Raw genomic sequence first — 18,737 nt, 5'->3', positions numbered from 1 at the left:
AATAAGCCCCCCCCCCCCGAAAGCTACTTCATTGCTCTCACCTTCTTCATTCTGGGACTGTGAGCCTAGTGAGATGTATGCAGATGCCTTCTTCCAGTTCCCCATTATCTTTTCACAGCATCTGTAGCCATGGGGATTGGATTAAAGATGAAACACCATATGTTCTGCTCTCTTTGTCTACAGATCTGGTGCCTGAACACCCAGCAGTTTAGATAGCCCCAAATTGTAGATATCTTTGGGATTTGTTGATTTGGGCAAGGGGAAATTATGCCTGTTTCACAAGGATGGAGGAGAAGGGAGGTAGTACATGGCTAAAGCTTTGGTGGATGGGACAGGTTGGAGGCCAACTTCATGCAGGGGACACTGAAGAGACAGATGAGACTTCTGTTTTGGAGGTGCTGGAAAGTTCAGAGCTATCATCAACTTTCTTTCCAAAGAGCTGTAAGATGCAGTTTCGAAACTAGAAGGACAGAAAGCATTATTCAGCAAAGCAGAAAGGGTTAGTGCACCGTGCTAAAGGTGAAGCCTGGGACATTCCATACTGTCGCTTTGTGGATGTACACCTTCCCTCCTCCCATTTCGGAGTGTGCGTAGACGAGGAAGGCCCAGCTCATTCTTTACACATACGGATTGAGGATGGATGAACCATCTAGTTTAGTACTTAATGGTGATTGTAGTTGAATTGTGACCTCTCCTTAAAAAAGTATGCCAAAGCCTGATTACTGGAACCTGTGAATGTGCTTTTTTTGGAACAGGGGTCTTTGCACATGTATATTACAATGAGGTCATACTAGATTAGCATTGTTACTACTCCAGCGACTAGTGTTCTTATGAAGAGAGGAAGATTTAGATGACTCTACATATACAGAGAAAGGGCTATGTGAGGAATAATTTTGGAGCAACGTGTCTATGAACTGTAGAATAATGCGGAAAGACACAAGACCGATGCTTAGCCTAGGGCTTTGTATGTGCTAGGTGAGTACTCTTCCACTGAGCTACAATTATGTTGTTGTAAGCCATGAAGTTCGCAGAATTTGTTGTGCTAGCCCCAGGATAGTTTGGCAGTGACCAACACCAGTGCCATCTAAGGAGCCCAGCTACAAAGCTTTGAGAACCCAAACTAAAAGTGCCCTCTAATTTCAGGTCTATATTGTAACTGTCTCCATTACCTCTAACATTAAAAGTCTCAAAATGAAAACACTTAAGTGTTGACATTGATAACACTAGAGATGGGCTGAATAACATGAATTTGTCTGAAAAGCTGGCAGAGAAAGCAAAAAATTCATTCAACATCTACTTACTGAGTTTTCACTTCATGCCTGATTGTGAACAAGAATAGAATCCCCTGTGGCAATTTCCTTGGAATATAGCAAAACGAGTGCAAGAAGAATTCATACAACTGGCCAGGAGAATGTACTTCACTTCCCACCCTTGTTTCCTGTCTTTCAACAAGGATCTCATTCACTAGATGGAAGAGGAGATTGGGATAGAGCACTGGCATGCCATGCACCGCACTCTGTGTTCCATCCCAAGCACCAGAGGAAGAGGGATGAGAGAGGAAAGAAGAGGCAATTGGAAGGACTCACTGAGTCTGATGAAATAAGAGGCCCGAGAGAACACTTCTGCTTACTAATAACCCACACAGTAGATATTCTTTAATTAAGTGCATGTGATGTGTTCAAGAAAGAGGAAGGCAAATGGCACGCGGAAGGTCATGAAACTCAAAAGGTCCACCTAGACATGACTCCTGTCCTTAGTTGTGGGCTCATCAGAAGGGAGGAGCCTGCAGTGCACCGCACTTTAAGTGCCAGGCTCATGTGAAGACAATGCAAGCATACCAGACCTAATGGTTGAGTGTGGGTATGGCCGGGGTAGGTCACATGCGGAGTTTTTCCGCACTCATTTCCTTGGAGGATCATCATTAGCCCCACCAGCACATTCTCCATAAGGCTTTCCCATTGACGACTTGATTCCAGATAACCTTTTCTGAGTTCTAGGCCATTTTGAGTTTGATCTGCTTAGGCTCTTGCTTACCTGCCGGTTCATAAAGACATAGATAATGGGGTTGTAGATAGTGGCACTTTTGGCAAAGTAGGATGGTAGGGAGGCCACAAGAGGATGGAAGGCATAGCCAGGGTGGGCAGTAGCATAGCATGCAAAGAAAGCATAGGGCCCCCAGCAGAGGCAGTATGCGAAGACCATCACCACCACCATGCGTGTCACCTCCTTCTCAGCCTTCTGGGTGGACTCAGATTCTTTCTGCTGCTTTGCTACCTAGAGAAGACAAGGATGGTGAAGGGAGGAGTCAGTTAGGGCTCTGTATCTGGAGGGACTATTGCTATTGTTCAAACAGCAAGTTACAACACTAGCAAGAAGAGGGAAGCCTAGGCATCCATGGGGAATAGGAAATGGTCCACCCAGTATCCCAATCCTGCCTCCCACCCTGAGTCAGAGAATGACCTGACTCGAGGGCCAGAGTGGTCCTGGAGCTGACTTTGGAAGAGTTCATGTAGGCCTTGAGGTAACAAGTAGCTGGCCTGGCTCAGGGCGACCCTCAGAGCAGACCTTCGACACTGTTGTCTTGGTTTCAAGAAGCTTGTGAAGCACTAAGGAGGCTGAGCTTAGCCTGCATCTGATCCCTTCCAAGAACACCTAGTCTTGTGCTCAGGTTTGAGTCTGAAGTCCTGGGCAGAAGTTAAGTTTGTTCTAACTAAATCAGGTCTGGCAATTGCTAAGGGCCCAGTGGCAATTCAAGACACACACACACACATACACACACACACACACACACACACAAACACACACACACTTCCCCCAGGCTTTCTAGAGAAGGACAGAGGCCAGCCACTATCTGCCATGAAAGGTTTGCTGATGGTAGACAGCTGTAAAAGGAGCCAGGAGGGCTAAAATACAGGAAGAACTGGAACAGCCGTGATGGCCTCTGCTCGCTAAGAGCTAATGCTACTGAAGCTGGAGAGAAGCCCTGTGGGAACTTGCTAAACTGACTCTGCTATAGCACCACCAACGAGCAATCAAATTGCAGCCTTCATTACAAGGCACTAAAGACTAAAGTGAGCAGCACCTTCTGGTAGGGCTCATGGTCTTCCGTACAAAGTACCACCTGAAAGGACTATCTGTCACCTGTGCTGCACAGGGTCCCAACACTGAACAAATGGTACATGAAGTAAATATCAGGGAGTTGTTTGACAAAGGGACAATTTATGCTGGCGAGGGAGACCATTGGAGGAGCACAGAGCTCTCAGCATACAGTGCCCAGCTTACCCATCCCCTTACTCTCCTCTTTTGTAGGAGATCACCAGTGGTAGCCTGGCCTGAGTAGGGATGGTGATGAGCTAGGGGCTGCTGACAGACTCGGCTTCCTAAGATGGAGCACCGGACACAGGACAGTGGAGAGGAGGTCTGAGGGCAAATTGGCATTCCTGAGTCCACTTTTTGATCTTCCCCGAGAGCCTCACCTCATTCTGGCGGTTTGAGCGAGACCTCTAGGCTCCTATATTTGAACGTTTGATCCCTGGTTAGTGAAGTGTTTTGGAGGATTAGGAGGTGTGGCCTTGTTAGTGAAGGTGTATCTCAAGCAGTGAACTTTGAGGTTTCAAAAACCCGTGCCAGGGTCAGTGCGTCTCTCCCTGCCTTTAACTTAGAGTTCAGGATGTACGCTCTCACCTAGTGCTCCAGTGCCATGCCTTCTGCCTGCTGCCATGCGCCCCACAACAACTGTCCCAGTCACCCTCTGAAACTGTAAGCATCTCCTAATGAAATGCTTTCTTTTATGAAATGGCTTTGGTCATGATGTCTCTTCATAGCAATAGAACAGTAGTTAAGACACCTGTGAAAGGGACGCAGGTGCTCTGTTGCTCATGCTCCATGGGAGGGCTGTACTGGGCCAGGGGAAAGGTACAGCTCTGTTCCCTTACTGAGTCCTCTAGCAGGCAGTCACTTTCCACCCCATTAGAGTAGAACAAGGAAGCCAGGGTTTTGCTTGTTTGGTTTTTTTTTTTTTTTTTTTTTTGAGACAGGGTTTCTCTGTGTAGCCCTGGCTGTCCTGGACTCACTTTGTAGACCAGGCTGGCCTCAAACTCACCAAGATCCACCTGCCTCTGCCTCCCAAGTGCTGGGGTTAATTGTGTGCCCTGCTGCAGAAGTCAGGCTTTGAGACTACAAGAACTCCATTTATGACTATCAGTCCTTGTGTCTGGATGACCCCAGTTTGCTGGAGCGCTTCACCACCTCTAGATCTTACACCCTTTCTGACCTCTTTTCTATGCAGACCCCTGAGCCCTGAGGACAGGGGTTTGATAAACACATCCTGTTTTATGGCTGTGACAATACATACAAGACCTGCACAAGTTCAAGCCATACACAATTTCAGGACAGAGAACTAGAAGTCCCACCCCCTAACCAAGAAGTTATTTGCAACTAATGCCTGCTTGGGGAAGGACAATGAGTTTTCTCCGATGCAATGTCACTAGGTGTATCTTGCACACTCCAGGCCAGGCTCCATGCCCAGGAGGAGCTGCCTAACACAAAGCCGACTCCATGTTTAGTTTTTTTTTTTTTTTTTAATTTGTTTCTTTGTTTGTTTCATTCTGGGGTTTTTGTGCATTTTTTTATTTTGGTAATTTTATCTTAATGATTTGTGTTTGTTAATTTATTCTGACCTTTGTTTTTTGCTTTATGGTTTTTTACCTCTAGGGAAGAGAGCATAGGAGCACACGGAGTTGGGTGAGGAAGAACTGAGAGGAGTTGGGAGAGGAGAAAGAATATGGTCAATACATATTGTATGTAATTGTTTTTAAATAACAAAAAAGAACCTCAAATTTATCCTCCAAAGGAACTTCCTGTTTCTCACTACACAATATTTTGTTTTGCTTTTTGAGATGGGGTCTCATAGATATCAGGCTGGCCTTGAATTTGCTGTCAGCAGAGAATGACCCTGAACTCCTTTGATCCTTCCTGCCTTTCCTGCCTAAGTGCTAGGATACGGGTTATTTGGTGCTTCAGTGCACCTAGGCAAGTACTCTACCAGTGAGCTACACCTCTTTCCCACAGCAGTGAGTTTTAATATTTTCTTATAGGGATGGGATCTGCTTGTATGGTTTCATAGTTTGAATAAGAATGCCCCTCCATAGGCATTTGAATGCTTAGTCCTCAGGGAATGCCACTATTTGAGAAGAATTAGGAGAAGTGGTCTTGTTGGAGTAGGTATGGCCTTGTTGAAGAAAGTATGTCACTGGGCATCAGGTCTCAAAATCCCACACCAGAGCAGCATTCCTCTCTCTGCCTGTGGATCAGGATTTAGCTCTCAGCTACTGCTGTAGCACCGTGCCTGTCTGAGTCCCGCCATGGTCATAATGGACCAAGCCTGTAAACTGTAAGCAAGCCCTCAATTAAATTATTTCTTTTATGAATTGTTTTGGTCACAGTATCTGTTCACAGAAATAGAACAGTGACTGAGACACCTGGGCAAAAAAAAAAAAAAAAAAAAAAAAACAACCCAACAATAGTGTAAGTCAGGCATGGTGGTACACACTCAAGAGGCAAAGGCAAGTAGATCTCTGTGAGTTGCAATCTAGCCTGATCTACATATCAAGTTTCAAGCCAGTCACGGCTCCCATAGTGAGACTGTCTCAAAAACAAAAGTAGCTTAAGAGACTCAGGTGGACTGACTGATTTAGGACCAGAGCAATGTGGAGGCAGGAGAGTTACCAGGTGTGTCTCTGAGCTTGCCGAGACATCTTGCCAGTTTGGGATGAGGGCAGAAGGGTGAAGGGCTTACTGCTCGGATGGCCAGCCACACTTGGAGGTAGCAGAGCACGATGATGCTGAGTGGGAAGATGCAGCACGTGACCATGAGGACCATCATATAAGACTGAACCCCGGGGTACGAGGTACCGCTGAACACATCTGGACCACAGGATGTCTTCAGGCCATAAGGCCAGTACCTAAAGAGAAGGGCAAGCAGCCCATCCTAATTCAAGCTAGGGCAACGTGGAAGCTCCCCAACCAGCCAAGTTATACCTCTGACTTGAGTCAGAAGGTTTTTAGATGGAGAAGAAATCAAACAATTAGAAGTGAACAAGTCAATAGCATTTCTACAGTGTTGTACTTCCAGAACATTCTCATCATCACTATCTGGTTCTAAAATATCTGCTTTTCATAAGGAGGTAAGGAGGTGTCCTCTTCCTTTTACTTTTTAGGAACATCTATGGATATATGTTTGGTTTTTTTCTGAGTCCAGTTTATGGCAGGACTGTAATGAAGGGACATGCTCACTCAGTGACCATGGAGATGAAATGAGATTATCCATCTGAGTCCCCACCTGGGCCAGCACTAGGGCATTCTTAGTTACTGGCAGCCGTTGTTGTGGTTCTGGAGAAAGACAAGCTTTTTACAAGGCTTATTTCATAGAATGATGGAAGCTTCCCAAAGAAAGAACGTTCCCTGTCCAAATGCCACAGGAACGTACACTCAATATTGTAGCGTACAACAGTGAAATCAATTGCCCATGTCTCATTCCTCCCAACCAAACATCTGAGGCCTCATCAGTTTTGAATATTTCCACCAAAGAAGGAGCCTGGCAAGGATCTACAGACCCTCTATGCCCTGGTATACCCTCTAAGAAACTGAAGGTGGTGGGGTAAAATGTGTAGGAAAGGTGTGGCACAGACGTTGTAAGAGGACCCTGAAATCTAAATGTACCGTGTGTTCGCTTGCACTATAACCCTAGGTTGGGCATTTTGGATACTTGAGATAAATACTTTTCACGGTCTAGGGAGTGGACAACAGGGCCCCCTTTGATGCCATATGCAAATATATCTATCCATTCATGTGTGCTCAGAGCTTGGGGAGAGACTCCTCCCTCCTTCTGGTAAGCATTTGGTCCTCTAGGAGCTACCTTACTAGCAGAGCACTACACTCTTACCTGCTCCAACCAAAGATTGGTGGGGCTGTCCACACAGCCGCCCAGACCCAGGAGAAGACGATTCCCACAGTTGCCAGCTTAGCATCAAATCTCAAATTGCCAAAGGGCTTGCAAACCACCAGCCACCTCTCCCAGGAAATAATGGCCAGTGACCAGAGACCTGTGATGCCTATGGGGAGGAAGAAATAGACCAGGGCTTCAGGCCAAACGAAGGGCTGTTCATCCTGCACCCTCCTCCTACTAGCCGGCATCTTTTAGCTGCCACACCAAATCCTCTGAATGTTTTCAGATCCAGAATGCAGTGGACCTCTTGGTGAATGTGTATTTTCAGTCCATTTTTATGACATCTGTGTCTCACTTCCTTTCCCCATCTCTTTCAGGCTCTTCTGATTTACTTCCATGCTAAACCCAGTGTCTTGCCTTCTTCCCCTCTGTCTTCCTATTTCCTTTCTCACCTTCCTTCTAAACACAGTTGCTTCTGCTCTGAAGGAGGATATCCTAGTTCTCAGCTTAGTTACTGAGGCATAGAATCTTTAGGCTGCTAACTAGAACTCTCAGCTTTCTCTCCTCAACCTCAGCCTGCATACCTCATCACCAAAAAGGAGACAAGAAAGGGCTACGGTAGCTAGTGGTCTTGTACTTGTGTATCCGCAGGGGCCATACAACCCTTTTTGTCCTCTCGGCTTCTGGGACTGTCTTCCTCTGATGCCATTGATGGAAATTCTGGAAGCCCATGTGCATACCGTCAAGACTACATTGAGGTATCATTGTTCCAAACAAACAGAACATGTGATGTATACCCTTCCTGCTTGTTTGCTCTCCCTCTAAGGGTTTGCAGACAGCTCAGATTCTCTCCAATTGTTTGTAGGGTGACACAGGTTCCCAGTCTTTCTTATGCCCAAAGGTGTATACACGGGCCTTGGGGACTCATGAATCAGGGTGAGAAAATGCATCTTTCATTCACCTAACCTCTAAAGGACACTCTGCACTACCTTCTATTATGAACTTGGCAGTATTAGCGATATCCCCTGACTCAGCCAGCTAGATAGAAAAGTGACAGATGCTCTCGCATTACCTTGCAGAGGTGGCAGACTTTATAAAATGTCATTCCTGTTCATCGTCACTTCACTGAATTTTTACTGGTAGATCAGATCCTTGTTTGAAATACTTTACTGCAGAACACTGTTGCTAATGTTTTTAGTGAATAATTTTAAAGATGTATTTATTTTTATTTTGAGTGTATGGGTGTTTTGCCTGCATGTATGCCTGTGCACCGCATGTGTGCCTAGTGCCCACGTAAGTCAGAAGAGGGTGTTATATTCCTTGGAACTGAAATTAAAAATGGTTGTGAGCCTCCATGTGGGTGCTAGAGAATTGAACCCAGGTCCTCTGGAAAAGCAGCTGACACTCTTAGTCCCTGAGACACCTCTACAGCTCCTATTTAGTCCATAGTTTCATACTTTTGCTTTGTTTTTCGAGTGTTTCTCTGTGTAGCCCTGGCTGTCCTGGACTCACTCTGTAGACCAAGCTGGCCTCAAACTCACAGCGATCCACCTGCCTCTGCCTCCTGAGTGCTGGGATTAAAGGCGTGCACCACCACCCAGCAATACTTATATTTTAAATGAAACACTATGTCATTAATAGTTAAAACCTTGATAACTGTTTTTCAATGTAACCGGCTGACTTTGCAATGCTGCACATTACATTTTATGCATTTGTAAACATTCCTGAGGGTGAAGGTTTCCATGAACCAAAATCTTGCTGGCTACTTGATACCTGAGTGAACTGAGAACACACTGTGACAAAGGCAAGGGTAGCAGAAGCAGAGCTGGATATGAGGCTGGCACTTGGGAAGGGCCATGTAACCACCAAGGCACACAGCTATAACCGAAAGCACTTGGGCCTGGGAAATAGACTTCCTTTACTTGATCTCTCCTGAGTACTCTTCCCCTATGCCTTTGGGATACTGCCCAGGAGTTCGCTGGTCCGAATTTTATCTGCCAAACGGGTGAGTGGCAAGAAAAGACAATGGTGAGGAAACTAAGAGCAGGGGCAGCTACTGATAGATATCTGCTGGGTACACAGCTAGATAAGTGGGGTTCCAACTATGTCCAGATGTGGGTCTCCCACTCCCAGTCTGGACCTCTCAAAATCTCTGCTTATATGCATGGCATTCAAACCCTCCCTTCTCATATGTGCTCAGCAGAGCCTGTCTTCCAGACTGGCTACTATTCCTGGACTCTTCTTAGCCATGTAGAGATGAGGCAAGAAAGGGATAACAGAGGAACTGTATTGTCATCATCTAGTTACTGGGCCCTTTCCAGCACAGAACCTAGCACACCGGTACTTGTTAACTACTACTTTTTAGGATGTGTATATGTGTGTAGCCATGGTGCGTATGTGGGTGTTAGAAGACAATTTTCAGGAGTGGGTCCTACAGATCACAGTTCATCAGCCTTTAGCTACCTAACCGAAGCAGCTCATAGCCAACAGGCCTTAGCTACCTAACCAAAGCAGCTCATAGCCAACAAGCCTTAGTGGTGGTTGTAAAGAAAGGTGTCTAGAATCCAGCCAATATCTCCAACACTCTGGGAACTGTCTTTCTCTGGGAACAGATCATCCAGTACCATTAATTAGCCTGAGAGATGGAATGAAAACACACATATACATGAATTAGGTAAGAGTCCATCCAAGGGGCCCAGATGTCTGTCATATGGTTCTGGAATTCTCTGTCTCAAGATCTATCTCTTTGCACAAGAGCTCCAAGGACCCAAACTGGGGCTTGTCTTAATGCTGGACTCAAGAAAACTGAGTTGTTCTCTTCTGGTCTACTCTATTTGGTGTTCTTTAGGCCTCTTGGATGTGGCTGGTGGATCTGGACCCAGGGGGGCCTGCACAAACTGCTGTATCAACCAAGGACAATGCATGCAGTAAACCTAGAGCCCCTGTACAGATGTAGCCAATGGACAGCTCAGTCTCCACAGTTGTGTGGAGAGAGGAGACTGCCTCTGACATGACCTCTGGTGCCCCTGATCTGATCGCTTCCCCTTGGCGGGGAGTCCTGGCGGGCACACAGAGGAAGGAGATGTAGTCTACCCGGATGAGACCTGATAGGCTGTGGTCATATGGTTGGGGAGGAGGTCCTCTTCTGTCACAGGTCTAGGGGAGGGGAATAGGGAGGAAGAGGGAGGGAAGGTGGGAATGGGAAGATACAAGTGAGGGGATAACAACCAGGATGGAATGTGAATAAACTATAATGAATTAAAATTTTAAAAAGGAAGAAAACTGAGTTGAAAATGTGTGCTCAGATGGAAGCCTTCAGAAGTGTGTAAGCCTTTCCTCCACCCCCTGTGGTGATTGTAATCTGGCTTTTACCGTGAGTATCTCCCTTCATACTGTGTTTGCAGTATGGTTGTGTCTTCTTCAGCTTACCACACAAGGCGACAACGTAGCCTTCGATGACACAGAGAGGGTGGCCCAGTATGAAGTAGCCATAGATTTGGTTCACAACACTGATAGTGCTGGCAATGATGGTCTCTACTAGGTCAGCAACTGCCAAGTTCACCAGAATCCAGTTCAGAGGATGGCGCAGCTTTTTGAACCGCATGGTGGCCACCAGCACAAGTCCATTAGTGAAGACAGATGCAATGACCACAAAAATCATCCAGATGCTGGCGAGGTGGTACACCCACCTGGGAGCGATGTGATAATTGGGGCCTTCAAAGGGACCTGTAGGCAAGAGGTACAGGATAGAAGAGGAGCTGCACCAGCATCTCGATCCTACTTTTCCTTGCTCTATGTGAGTCCTGCGCATCAGCCTGTTAATGTGAGCTGTAATTCAGTAGGACTTGTGTCCTTATAAAAGGGGGTCATGGCCAGGCAGTGTTGGCCCACGCCTTTAATCCCAGAGGCAGAGGCAGGTGGATCTCTGTGAGTTCGAGGTCAGCCTGGTCTACAAAGTGACTCCAGGACAGCCAAGGCTACACAGAGAAACCCTGTCTCAAAAAACCAAAACCAAACAAACAAATAAATAAAAGGAGGTCATTTAGAAGGGGGTGCTGGGGAGATGGCTCAGAGGTTAGGTCCTGAGTTCAATTTCCTGCAACCACATGGTAGCTGGCAACCATCTACAATGAGATCTGGTGCCCTCTTCTGGCGGTCAGGTGTACATGCAGGTAGAGCACTCATACATAAAAATAAATAAATAAATCTTTTTTCTTAAAGGGGGGAGTGACACACATTTGCCAGTGCCAGAATACTAGGACAGGGTCATAAGCCCCAATCTCTGCTACACTAGGAAAGCACATGCAAAGAGACTTGTGCTTGCTAGAATTCTCCAGTCTATGTATTACAAAAACTAACAAAAATAAGAAACAAAAAGCAAACAACTGTCCTCTCCAAAACCTAGCACAAGGTAGCTCAAGGAAACAAGGCTGTCCTGGCTGTTCTAGGAGGGCCCAGAAAATCGCACCTGTGATACCTCTGCTTCTCTCTGTGTACAGGCCCTGTTTGTTTCTAACAGGAAACCTGTGCAGCTTACTAGGACCCCTAATATGACATAGGAACAGGCCATGGACAACCCCAGACTCGTAGAGTCTTGGGCTCCACGCGGAAGGGAATAGTGTTTGCCCGGGAGCTGACTTTTGCTACCTTTCTCTACTCATTTCTTTATGAATCCTGTTGTACTGTTACAACCAGGAGCAACAGACTGCTCTGGTGTCATCGCTCAGGCCTCCAGGCTCCTCCCTGACTGCTGCTCCTCTTTGTCACTGCTCTGGTTTGTAGTCTATCACCTGGAAGGGGCTCTGGCTTAGAGTCTGTGACATTCCATTTCTCTAACCTCTTTGTCTATAAACCAGAGGTTCCAAATACCACTCAGCCCCCCCCCCCTCCACCCTGTAACCCCCTACTCCCCACCTCCACTCTGCTCCAGTTAACCTGCTGGACTTCCTCAGGGGAGATTTATTGACAGGCTGAGGGTTTTCTGTTCTCAGGCCTGTAATAGTAGAACAGGATTCGTAAAGAAATGAGCAAGAGAAAGGTAGCAAAAGTCAGCCCCCAGGCAAACACTTGTAAGGAATACAGGGAAAGAAACAATTGAGTCAGGGAAGTTGGACGTCTTCAAACTTATCCTGTGTTCTAGATTTTCCTTTGGAACATTATTATTCTTGTTGTTGTTGTTGTTGTCTTTTTTTAAGATCAGATCTGTCTATGGAGCCCTAAATTTTCTGGAACTCACCATGCTGGCCTCAAAAATCTCAGAGATTTGCCTGCCTCTTTCTTCTCATTGCTGGAATTACTCCAGAGAGAGGAATTGAAAGCACAGTGTCTCAACTACAGAACCTAGTGATATATATCCTAAGTGTGAAAAGACATGTAAAAATGTTAGGTCTTTACTAATCTTATTTAAAAAATTTAAAACTAGTTTATTTATGTGTGTAGGTGTTTTGCCTGCATATATGTCTGTGCAGCATGCTAAGGTAATGTTCACAGAAGCCAGAAGAGGGTCCCCTGGAACTGGATCTTACAGATGGTTTTGACTGTCATGTGCATGCTGGGAATCAAACCCAGGCCCTCGAGAGGAGCAGTAAGTGCTTTTAACTGTTGAGTTGTCACTCTAGCCCTTAATTTCTTTTTAGAGACAAATATATAGCCCAGGTTGGCCTCTGACTTGCTTATTTAGCTGAAGAAGGCCTTAAACACATGATTTTCCTGCCTTTACCTCCTGTACCCAGTAGTTATGCTATTGTTTGTATGACGCTATTCTTGAAGGACAAAGTTCTTAGAGGGAGGAAAATGAGAGGCATAGAAAGCCTACTGCCTTCATTGGTGACCCAAATCACTTTTGAGGAATGTAGAGAGCTGGGCATGGTGGTGCATGCACATAATCCCAGCACTCAAGGGGCAGTGACAGGAGGCTAAGCCGTTGATTTGAGGCCTACATAGTGAGTTCTAGGCCAGCCATTCAGGGCTACATAGGAAGGCTTTGCCTTAAAACAAAGGAAGGGACAGAATCCATCATAAATCCTGCTTTTCACACATGCTGAACTCTGGAGAGTCCAGTGGTGGAAACAGGGGCATGATTTCGAGTCAGCGTGGCACCGGGCATGGTGGCACAGGCCTTTAATCCCAGCACTCAGGAGGCAGAGGCAGAGGCAGGGGGATCGCTGTGAGTTCGAGGCCAGCCTGGTCTATAAAGTGAGTCCAGGACAGCCAGGGCTACACAGAGAGACCCTGTCTCAAAAAACCAAAAGACAACAAACAAACAAACAAACAAACAAAAAGCGTCAGCTTGGCATCCCCAATTGCATAGTATGTCTGGGCATTGTGTGTCAGCAACTTGTGATTCCCCAAGAGATGCTTCTGAAAGCTGTCTTCACTGAGACACAAAACACCAGTTAGATGCTTCTCTAGCCACTGACAGAAGACTAAATAAGAGTCTTAGCTTTGCTGGGCCTCAGTTAACTTCAAGGTTGCTAATTCTTCTTTTTTAAGATTTATTTTTATTATTTTTAATTATATGTAGATGTGTGTGTTTGTGCATGTGTGTGTGCACGCGCGCATGCATGTGAGTGCATGTGTGGGTATGTACATGTGACTGTAGTTGCCCTCAGAGGATAGGGGTGTCAGATCCCCTGGAGCTTGAGCTATAGATTCCAGCTCTGAGACACCTGATGTGCATGCTGGAATTTGAATTTGGGTCCTCTGGAAGAGCAGTAAGTGCTCTCAGTCACCGAGCACCTCCAAATTCTGAAGGTCACGCAGCTGGGCCATTCACTCCCTTCTGAGCTGTGACTTGTGGGAACAGTTGCTCAGGGAGCTGAAGGCTCCTCATGCTGAAAGTGCTGTCTCTTTACTTGGCCTGCAGGTGTCTGTTAGGGTGGCTGGGGTCAGATAACAAGGATTGATGCATCTGTCTTCTCCCTGGTCCACAATTAGTGTCTTCTCCCTTCTCAAGGCATCAGATACCTACCACTCACCATGACTGGAGGCACCAGATCATGAAAGAAGCAACAGTACCTGGATTTCTAGAATTATCCAATGTCTTAACTGAAAAATAGAATGTTTTGAGATCACAGCTATAGCCAGGAGAAAATCTCCAGGCTACTCCAGCAAAGAAAGAAAAGCTTGCCTCTCTCCCTCCTTCCCCCCCCCCCACCAGACAGGATCTTACTGTGTTAGCCCTGGCTGTCCTGGACTCACTTTGTAGCTTTGTAGACCAGGATGGCCTCGAACTCACAGTGATCTGCCTGCCTCTGCCTCCCAAGTGCTGTGATTAAAGGCGTGCGCCACCATGCAGAGCGCTCCCTCTTTTTTTTTTTTTAATTAGTACTGAATACTTTCTGCTCAAGTTGAGAGAGGTCTGCTTGAGCTGCTATCCCAAAAAAGCTTTGCACAAAAGCTCTTATTTCCATTACTTGTGCCAAAGATGCCTCTGATACCAGTCAGACTTTCAGATCAACTGTTAATTTACAGAAAAAAATGATAGTGCGTATAACTCAGAGAATCAAGTTAAATCATATCATAGGTGAGTCACAAGCAATGTTTGAAGTGTGGGAAAGCCCAGGGGAAATGGTTATTTTTTTTAAAAAAGTACAAGGAAAGTGAGAGATGTAGCAATTGGGGTGGGGAAGGAGATACACTGTAGAGTGCTTGCTTAGCGTACATGAGGCCTTAGGTTTGATCTAGTAATCAACATGAATCTGCACATGTCATCTGAGCTTTGATTCAAATAAACTTAAAACAAGTATAAGCTGTTTTCTGGTTGTAGTAGTACACACCTGTAACCCCAGCACTCTGGAGGCTGAGGCAGGTGATGAGCTAGAGATCAGAAGCCCATGAATACTCAAACACAACATTCCAACGCAGTCTGGGACTGCCAAGAGAACTCAGTGGGTAACGACACTTGCCCCAAATTTGGCAGTCTGAGTTTAGTCCCTGGAACACACCCGGTGGAAGAAGAGAACTTACTACTCTTACGAGTTCTGACCTCTGATAAATAAAAACTAAATTTGATGTAAAAACAAAACAAAAAGATGATCTTTTTGAGACAAAGTCTTGAAAGCTATGTAGACCAGACTGGCCGGGAACTTGCTCTGTAGACCAGGCTGGCCTCAAAGTCATAGAGATCCACTCGCCTCTGCCTCCTGGGTGCTAGAACTAAAGGTGTGCGCCATTACTTCTGCCTACTTTCCTTTTTTGACACAGGGTTTCACGTATGACGGACTGGCCTCAAACTCCATGTGTACCCTGAACTTCTGATTCTTCCACTTCTGTCTCCTAGGTGCTGGACTCTCAAGCACCTGCCATGACCATTTGAAAGTAAGATATTTCTAACATCAACTAAGATAATGCATAGTATCTAGAAAATATTCCTAAACTTTTGGTATTTAGATGGCATCCTAGTTATGTTTTGTAGAGTCCTTTCATCTTACATGGAAAAAGACTGGGAGGAGTGGTAGAGGGGAAACTGTGACCAAGATGTAATATATGAGAGAAGAATAAATAAAGCATTAAATACAAAAAATAAAAAAGAAAGGATATGAAGTGTTAGATTTGTGTCTAAGAATTGGGAGGAGCCAGTTAGTAGGTAACAGTGCTTGTTGCCGAGCCTAACAAACTGAGTTTAATCCTGTGTCCCACATAGTAGAAAGAGAGCACTGACTGCCTCAGGTCATCCTCAGACCTCTACATGTATGTCCCCAAGTTGCCCTCTGAACCCCCTCTACACACACACACACACACACACACACACACACACACACACACACACACACACTCAAATTAAAAGAATCAGGAAGAAAGGGAGTGGGAAGGTCACAGATGAAATAAGATAAACCCTGTGCAAGTTAAAGGCTAAAGGCTAATGACATGAGTTCACGATACTCTCCCCAGTAACTTTGTTATATGCTTGAAGCTTTGCACAAAACAAAGCTTCTGGCATCAGGAAACAGGGGTGTTGCGTGTCACTGAAGCTTCGGACCACAACACCCCTGTGGAGGTGAAGTACAGAACCCTACCTAGTCTGGCCTGAGGTCCCTGTCCCTACAGTGGAAGCTTCTAGGGACGCTCGAAGGGAGCTGAGGGCCTGCCGTTAGTCATTTGGTAGTCCCGCATGCAAAGCTCCTTGCACACATAACTTCTAAAGGGAGCCCTAGAGTCCCCAGTTCCCAGGACTGCTCAAGACAGAAAGAATCCTTGCTAGCTCTCCTCCTCTGAAGTGAACAGCCTCGGTGGGTGGTGTGCCTTGCTTGGCACCTGGGTTGGACAATGTAGCTGTTACAGTGTCTTCTACCATAGTCCTTGTCCTCTGCTACAGCTTTCCCACCTCCCCTCTCTGGGGCCAGGCACACTCAGATGCCTCAGACCTTCCCGTTTTCTTCAATGGGTGTGTGCTCTGCTCCGGACCACTTCTTCAGTTTCCTTGTGGCTTTAGAGAGTACAAAGACAGACCCCGTTCTTCTAAGGAGGGAGATATTATGGACCATTCTAAGGACACAGATTTCCAGAGACTAGGGGAAATGTGTGTGTGTGTGTGTGTGTGTGTGTGTGTGTGTGTGTGTGTGTGTGTGTGTGTGGTTTTATAAGAAGTGTTCTTTTATCTGTCAAAAATGACATCATCATTAAAGCTAAAGGAGATAGCGTTATGTACAAGAGAGAAATTGGAGGCGGCTGGTAGCTTTTTAGCATGGCCATCCTAGTCTGGTGACTGACCCTCCAGTGCACCTGTTGCTCACCTCTGGTGCTGTTGCTGTTGGTATAGATGAAGACACTTGCATGGGTGCTATCCTCATAGTGGTCCAGCGTCTGTTCACCTGTAAGCCTTTGGGCCATGGCTGTAGAAAACAGTGTTTCTGGAACCTGCTAGAATTGGCACATTGCCTTTGGGGTTACAGGACTTTATATCAGCCTTCAGGATCAGCCCAGTCCTCCTTACCTTAAGGGCTCCCAAACCCTTCACCATCTGATCTCTTAATTGGGCCCAGGACTTAGATTACCCCTCCTACCCACACTTCCCTGTTCCTGAGTCCAATCTACAGGGGTGGCTCAAGGCCATTTGCCTGCACTGGAACCCAGATGCTGCGCACTCCCACCCTCCCATCCCTGGCTTGCAGTAGAGCTTGTGGGAGCCATTGTCGTCCTTGCTGGTTTACATTCCTTCTGTCTCTTTCTTCTACTATGGGTAAGGCAGACCCTAGGATGGAGTTTGTGGACCAGAGTGTGAGCAAGGAAGCAGCTCAGAGTTGCACTCTACCTCCCTTCTCTGGCTCTGCTGAATGCTCCTGGAAACCTTTCAGGACAGAGTTTGTCAGTGGGCCCATGGGAAAGGGATAGGTGCTGACTCTGCATCTCTCGTTCAGCTTCAGCCCTCTTCTTCCTCCACCTCTGCTAGCTGCAGCTCTTACTGTCACCAGGTCTTCCAAGAAGGTGTTCACATTCAAGTGTACAATCTATTCTTGGGCTCTACCTGGCTGCTGCCTGCTTTTTGCTTGTGCCTAGACAGGGTGCTGCAGTGTCCGCCTTTGCTCATAGCAGCAGGAGCCACTAATTCCTTCAACAGACAGTTCTAAGCGGAGGCTCCTGCTTTCCTGCTGGGCGTCCTCAGGAAGCACATCTTTTTTTAAGGCTATCACCAGCTTCTCTCTACTTGGTCCTGAAATCCAGCTGCCTTGAGGAATCTCTTTCAAGTTGGCTCCTGCAGAGTTGAGCTCAGTAAAGTCTCATGGGCTGGTGGAATTACTGTTCCCATCCTCCATGCTGTCACTGTTCAGTCCTCCTGGCTCCAGCCTTAAGCTTGGAGCCAAGCAGAACCTCTGTAGTTACCCACCCCAAGAAAGACTCTTGGAAGTAATTGATGCACCGCTGTATAAATGTTCATCGTAGCACTCTCCAGACGAGACCGAGAGAAACAACTCAAAAGCCTATGGACAAATGAATAAATGAGTCATGTGGTCTCTTTACACGAAGGAATATCATCCATTTATCACAATGAATGAAGTGGTTTCTCTGCTACAAAGTGAACGAACCTTGAAATAATATACTACATTAAAGAAGGAAGACACCAAAAGCCACATAGATAGGAATCTAGGATGTCAAGTATAAAGAGAAAGCAAATCCATTGAGACAGAAAGTAAAGTTATTACCAGGTTATGGGAAGAGGGAAGATGGGAGCAATTTTTTCATAACATTTAATCTTTATTTCTAAGTTCCTGGGGGAGGCCAAAATTGAGGCTATCTTTTCCATTGAAGGACATTTGTGGCATAGGATTTTGAAAAACATTCATTTATATTATTGACAAATTTACTAGGAAGCCCTGAATGTATGCACTAGAGTTATAACCACTTAAGAAGTGTATGAAGCTGGCCCTGATGGCGCATGCCTTTAATCCCAGCACTCGGGAGGCAGAGGCAGGTGGATCGCTGTGAGTTCAAGGCCAGCCTGGTCTACAGAGTGAGTCCAGGACAGCCAAGGCTACACAGAGAAACCCTGTCTCGAACCAAAAAAAAAAAAAAAAAACAAAACAAAACAAAAAAAAAAAACCAAAAAACCCAAAACATAATATTTTATTATTAATTATTTGGGAATTTTGTTCAATGCACCCTGATCACTTGCTTCCCATTCCTCCCAGGACCACCCTCCCACCTTTGTACCACTCCAAAACCCCCACCAAGTTCAATTTGTGTTGCCCAAATACTCACTGGGGCATGATCAAACTCCCAGTGGCCAGTCCCTTAAAGAAAGCTGAGTGTCCCTGTTCCACCCCCACCCCCAACTGTGAAGGGGTCCACTGCA

General features: G+C 46.0%; 1 protein-coding gene across 1 annotated transcript; it reads right to left on the bottom strand.

Moving 5' to 3' along the window:
• Positions 1-349: 349 nt before the first annotated feature.
• LOC127184886 (medium-wave-sensitive opsin 1) lies at positions 350-16,777 on the bottom strand. Its single transcript, XM_051141331.1, has 6 exons — positions 16,681-16,777; positions 10,376-10,672; positions 6,944-7,112; positions 5,798-5,963; positions 2,035-2,274; positions 350-460 (listed from the first exon to the last, which is right to left on the bottom strand). Exons 1-6 carry the CDS (start codon positions 16,775-16,777, stop codon positions 350-352), a joined length of 1,080 nt encoding a protein of 359 aa, XP_050997288.1.
• Positions 16,778-18,737: the final 1,960 nt, after the last annotated feature.

Source organism: Acomys russatus, chromosome X (assembly GCF_903995435.1).
Source record: "Acomys russatus chromosome X, mAcoRus1.1, whole genome shotgun sequence".
Lineage (NCBI taxonomy): Eukaryota > Metazoa > Chordata > Mammalia > Rodentia > Muridae > Acomys > Acomys russatus.
This window is presented reverse-complemented; position numbering and strand designations above follow the sequence as displayed.